We start from the raw sequence: 6,000 nt of genomic DNA on the forward strand, positions 1-6,000 counted from the left end.
GGGGCTCCCGTGAATGGTCCTGGCTATTATGACCACTGTTGTTGTTGGTAACACTGACTACTGAAGTAGTCCATGGCTCTAAGACCCCATCCTTCTCTAATTAAGGGCTCAAGTGACAACCCCTGAGCAGCCGCCATCCCCCTGACTTAGCCAGTGGCTGTAGTCACTGCACATAGGGGTGGGGTTGAAAAGAGAGCCAGCCACACCATCCATTCTGGTCTGACTCTCTCCTTCCACCCTTATGAATCCCCCCCTGCACATCCATCAAACCTTCCCCCGCAGAGTTCCAGGTTGGTGCATGGCATACGCTGACGTGGCAAAACCGTCTGCTGGATTGGATCAGGTGGGATAGGACGTGGTCCCACAGAAGGGATGAACAGAGTGCAACATTGCAGAGAGTGCCCTGCTCCCTCGCCCAGGATGCTGACTTCCTGACTACAGAGGCGGGGCCTGTCTGCGCCAGCCGGCCCAGGAACTATCACTACCATGGTCTTCCCAAGAGAAAACGATCTGGTGGTCAGCTGGTCAAGAAGGTACCCATCCCAGAGAATGACGCCACATGACCGCAGAGCCCTGGGGGTGGCCTTTGCTTTGGCACTGCTCCAAGGTGGGACAGCCATCTGCTCCCAATCTGAGATGCGGGAAAGTCAACCTTGCATCTGGTCCTCCCATTCTGCTCAGCCATCACCAGAGTGTGTCCCAGACCCCCTCCCCCTTGGCCTGAGCAAACAGAACAGCAGTGAGGGGGGTGTTGACTTACATGGGAGCAGAATCTCTCAGGGGGGTCTCCGCACGTGATGCCTGAGGGCTCCACCTTCACCTTGACGTAGTCCTTCAGCCGCATCACCTTGGGCTGGCAGGCGTAGAACTCCCAGGTGGGGCCCTCATCCGTGGTCACCCAGGATTTGCAGATGTCGTAGTCCCCAGAGGCCAGTGGGAGGCAGTGCAGGAAAAGTGCAAGCAGGTGCAGCATGGCTGCGCAGTCCGCAGGGGCGTGGCCCGGAGAGGCCCTGGAGAGGCAGCAACGGGGTCAGGCGGGACTCTCGGCCTCAGCATGGAAAGTGCCACATCTACCAGGCAACAGTGGCTGGATGTCCCAGGGACTCGAACACGGCCGGGTTGCAAAGAGCGAGGAACTTGTTTCTTCCCAAAGGCTGACTTGGAAAACTCAGAGCCAGCGTTTCTCAGACTGCTGATGGGCAGATCAAAAAGTTGCCCATAACTTCATGTCCTCCTAACCTTGGCATTGCACCTCTCCCAGAGGTGAATCTGATCAAATCAGGCAGGCTCTCAAATTGTGACAGTGGATGGAAATGGGATAGGGAGCAAATCCTCAGGGATCTGGCATGAGGCCGGATCAGATTGCTTTTAATTTTTGTCCTTCCAATCAATCCAGGTCTTTAAAGGGCCCTGAATGTGTGATGTGCTCAACACAACTGCAAAACAACCCTCCAGCCTGCATTGTAAAGATAAAATAAAATCAGGAGGTGTACGTGTTAGCTGGAAACATGTTCCCTCTATGGGACTGGGCTGGCATCTCAGACCAATAAAAGAGATTTCTTTTCATGTGGGCTTAAAGTGACAACAATTGTGTGGCTGGACTGCAACATAAAAAAGCGACTGAGGTTTTTAACTGGGGAGAAGCTTATTTGGCTCTGCTTTGTGGGGACAGGCACTAATGGGGGCCAGCTGACCTTGGCTGGTAGCCATCGGCAACTTATTATGAAGTTTCTGACACTTCGGCTCTCAATCCATCCAGGTACCCCGGGGCTGGCTTGTCTTTCATTGTAAGAGGGGAGGAGAGAGAGCTCATTAGCAACAACACCTGCAACAAATTAAAAAGAGAAGGGGGGACGATAAAGATGTATAAGAACAAAAGCTCTCTGGCAAAATGTGCAAAAGATGAGGCTGCATTAGCAAGGTCTCCCGAGAAAACTGGGTTATTTTTATTAATATCAGAGTTGCACATTTGGAGATTGGGCACATTATTTAAAAGGTGACTTGCTTTTCTCCCCCTCTTTTCTGGGGGTGTTAGGGCAGCAGAAGTGCCCCTGCTTGGGGTCACCGACTTCCCAGGACATGCTCAGGGGTCAAGATTGAGCGGTGGCTTTAAATACCGTGACCAAAAAGTCAAAATGCCAAAGCTCTCACCATAGGAGCCGACGAGCCTGTACAGACAGGTACAGATCCGAGTGGGGGCCAACAAGTAAGAACCGGGTGCTGATAAATCTCTCCCCAAATTCTGCAATGGTCAATTTAATTTTCAACGCTAAGAAACTAGGGACAGTGAGGACTTCCGCAGGAGTGACGATGGTTTGTCATATTAGATTTTTCTGATCAAGGCCAAAATTTTGCAATCATCTTTGGAGGGTGTGTCTATAAATGAGTCCCTATTATGATTATTGCTTTACTATTTTAAGCTACTGATAATTATTTAAGAGCCCAAATAGCTATAACTGAGACAAATGTTACTTTGCAGAAAACATGACTCCAGTAATGTGGTGTGTTCCCAGACACTGGATACCTCACCAGGAGAATCTGAGTGCGGCCAGTGTGGGATCCTGGCCAAAAATACTAGCCAATAGGGCAAAGGTTATGCAATGAGTCACAGAAGAAGCACCCGCGTTATTAATTATTCTGATTATTATACCTATGATTATTGCCTCTTAATCCCCAAACTGCTTCGGCATTGCTGCTAACCTCAGCATGATTCTCACCTGACACCTTCTTGGGCCACATTGTACACGGATGAGTCCCTGAAGAGTTAATCACGTTTCCATGAAACCCATTCTCCCCCCAGACACAAACACACTGCTGCCAAAAATGACAAACCAGGGAAGTGGACATTGTCCAGAGGGGGCTGGCCCCTCACCTGGGCTGCCCGAAGAAGCCCCCAGCCAGTGCCCCATGCTCCTGGTCAGTGGGGGGGGGGGAAGGAATCATAAATCTGCATTAATGCCACCCCTGCCCCCTTTCTCTGGCTGAAGGGCTCTTGATGGAGATGAATGAGGAGCCGAGGGGGGACCACATTTTCACTGCTCACCTCTGGCTGTTTAAAGAGAAACCTGTTATAGAACCTGCCTGGCCTTGAATGGGCTCCTTTCTAGAAACTCTCAGAAAGAACCCGCCTGGCGACTATTTTTACAACCTGAGAAAATGTAGTAAAAATAAAATAGCGCGGCCGGCAAAGGTTTGGATGCCTTTACCCAAGCTTCGAGCTGCCCAGAAAACAGCAGGTCCCTAATTAATTCTTCCAGCCGAGGACTCCCAACTGTTCACTAACAGGTAGGGAGCTCCTGACGGGAGGCGACACCCGGGCGCTGGCTGTGGGCTTCCTTCATCTGCAGGACCAGCGGCTGCTCCGGGGTGGGGTGGGGGTGGGGGGTTGGACCGCGCTGTCCGACTCACGGGCGCGGGGAGGCAGCGAGGCCGGGAGGCCGGGAGACCACGGAGAGCCAAGTGCGGAGCAACTCGAAGATCTTTGCAGTTCTTTTGGTTTAAATGCCGCCCATTCCCTGGAAAATGGGGTGTTGGGGGGTAGCCAAGAACAACCCAATCTGCTGGGGGCGGGGTAACAAATGTGTTTACAACTAGTCAATCAACGGGGCGTTGCTGGTATTATAGGGAGAATTGTGAGCTCAGCAAGGGAATATTACAGTCGGCTTCTGCCAAAAAGAAAAACAAAAAAACAACACACACACACACACACACACACACACACACACACTCACTCACACACACAAACAAGGAGGGAGGAGAGAAGCAAGAGTGTCCGGAATAACGAGGCGGAAAGCCGGGAGTGAGAAGCCAGCCAGGGAAATTTCAGAGTAAGAGGTTGTATCCCGGTGGATCGTTTTCTCCTTGGAAAATAAATCTTCACCTGATATTATTAAGAAACTGCAGCTCCCAGAAACAAATAGAATCAATGCGCTTTATTTCTTTTGAGTCCTCAGGAACCGAGGTGGGGGCTGATAGCCAGGGTATTAAAACCCGAAAATTAGATTTTACCAGGATTTCTGAACTCCGATTTCTCTGTCTTATTGAATTAGCGCCTCTCGGAGCTGGCTGGGCTCGGAGGAGGCTCCTCCCGGAGTTGCCGGCTGCGCCCTCGCCTCGTGGGAAACTTGGCGCTGTGGGCGCGGGGCCCCTGGAGGGCACTGGAGGAGGGGTACCCGGGGCTGCCCACCCGCGGTTCCCTCTCCCTTCCCATCGGGGGCAGCCGGGCTGAGTGAGATCTGCCTTCAAGGGGGTAGTGCCCGAGGGCTAGGAAGGAAAGGGGAGCCCGCTGGGCCGGTCACCTTCCCGCCCTCCACCCCGGGCCGGGTCCCCGGGGGTGCTCCGGGCACCGCTGGCTTAGCTACCCGCGACCCGGGTGCCCCCCAGCCCTGGAACAGCAGCCCTCTCAGCTCCCGGCGTCCCCCACGGCCTCTTGGCTGCCGGGGAGCCCCGAAAAGTTGAGGGCTGGGGGGTGGGGCGCAAGAAGGAGGCCTCGGCTGGGCGCGGGGGATGGGGGGTCGGTCCTGGCTGGGCCGAGGGGTCGGGGTGGAGTTCGAGCTTTGGGTGGGCTGCACAGGGGCGTGCATCGCACACGGGCGTGCCCCCCCAGTTCCGCAGTTGCGTTTTGTCTTTCCCAAGTTGAGTGCAAGGCCCGGCAGCAATTAATAAGCACTCCTTTAATAAAGGCCCCTCCGGCACCGAGGATGCCCCCTCCGTTGGCACCGCCTCCCTCAATTAGAAGACACCGAGCAAAGCGCCCGGGAATTAGTTGCCTTCTTTTTCCCGGCGCCGCTTTCCAGCAGCGCCCCGGCCTCCGCCGCCCCCCGCCCGGGCGGGGAACTTACTCGGAGCGGGCGGACCCCGCGAGCCCACGGTTCTCTTCCCGCCTTCCCGCTGCCTGCGCTCCCCCAGTCTGCGCGCCGCCCTGTTCCAGGTTCCACTCCACACGTCCCCAAGCCGGTCCCTGCTCATCGCCCTCCCCCATTAGCCCACCCCTCCACCGCACGGAAAGAAGTTTCCAGCCTGGCTGGCCAAGAGTTTCTCTGTGCAACTCACACAGACCCAGTTTCCGGAGAGATGAGAATGGGATGCGAGGAAGAGAGGGGGCGGGGGGTGGCTGTCGATGGTGGCGATTAAATTGGGGTGGAGGAGTAGCGCGAGAGAAGGGTTAATTTTCTTTTCACAAACACAGGCACGCATTCTTGCAACATCTATCCCCACCACACACACACACACACACACACACACACACACACACACACACACACACACACACGAGCGCGCGCGCGCGCACACACACACACGCGCGCGCTCACACACACGATGGAAAAAGACCCTGGTAGGAAAAAGCCAGCCGGAAAGACAAGCTTTTCCTTTAAGATGCTCCCACAAATGCACACTCACACACCCCTCTCGGGCGACTCCAGCCCTCCGCTAGTAACAGCAGCTACCAAATAACTTTTGCATCCGAGCCTTTGCTGGGCCGCTTTAAGTGGCTCCCGGGCCCCGGGGAAGCTTGCATGGTCACCGAAGCCCTTTAAAAATGAAACCAGGCTGGCACAGCTGCAGCCGCTCTCCCCCCCGCGCGCCCGCCGGCTCTCCCCGCCCGCCTTACCCCGGCTCGGAGCAGCTTCCCGGAGCGCAGACCCGGGAGGCCGAGGACCGCCGCCCGCGGGCACTCCGCCTGCCCTGGCCGGCGCTGGGTGGGGGCGCCGGCCGGAGGGCTGCGAGCCGCGGCTCCTCGCCGCGCCGCTCCCGCTGCCGCTGTGGCCGCCGCCGCCGCGGCCGTCAGATCGGGGTTGGGGAGCCCTCCGGCCCCCGGGGGGGCCGCCCGCAGCCGTCCCGGCGACGCGGGCCGGGGGAGGGGGCCGCCCGCGCCGCCCGCATCGCCCGCCCCGGGCCGAGCGGGAGGTCGCCTCTAACAAGTGCAAACTTTTTGGGCCCCCTGGGCGGCTCGGAGAGGACCGGTGCGCGGGCACCGGGCAGCCCCCCGCCCGGGTGGGC

At 56.8% G+C, this 6,000-nt stretch overlaps 1 protein-coding gene across 4 annotated transcripts in view; it reads right to left on the reverse strand.

The window, feature by feature from the left end:
- Nucleotides 1–5,767, reverse strand: part of NTNG2 (netrin G2) — a 67,186-nt gene extending 61,419 nt beyond the window's left edge. Inside the window, exons 1-3 of one of the 4 annotated variants that reach the window (XM_027616986.2) lie at nucleotides 5,612–5,767; nucleotides 1,695–1,825; nucleotides 761–1,456 (exon numbers count right to left, since the gene is read on the reverse strand). In XM_027616986.2, the coding sequence (XP_027472787.2) occupies nucleotides 761–973 (213 nt within the window). In that variant the 5' untranslated portion in view covers nucleotides 974–1,456; nucleotides 1,695–1,825; nucleotides 5,612–5,767. The remainder of the gene's footprint in view (nucleotides 1–760; nucleotides 1,457–1,694; nucleotides 1,826–5,611) is intronic. The other 3 variants (XM_027616987.2, XM_027616988.2, XM_027616989.1) reach the window with 3 other exon arrangements.
- Nucleotides 5,768–6,000: the final 233 nt, after the last annotated feature.

This window comes from Zalophus californianus, chromosome 13 (assembly GCF_009762305.2).
Source record: "Zalophus californianus isolate mZalCal1 chromosome 13, mZalCal1.pri.v2, whole genome shotgun sequence".
Classification (NCBI taxonomy): domain Eukaryota; kingdom Metazoa; phylum Chordata; class Mammalia; order Carnivora; family Otariidae; genus Zalophus; species Zalophus californianus.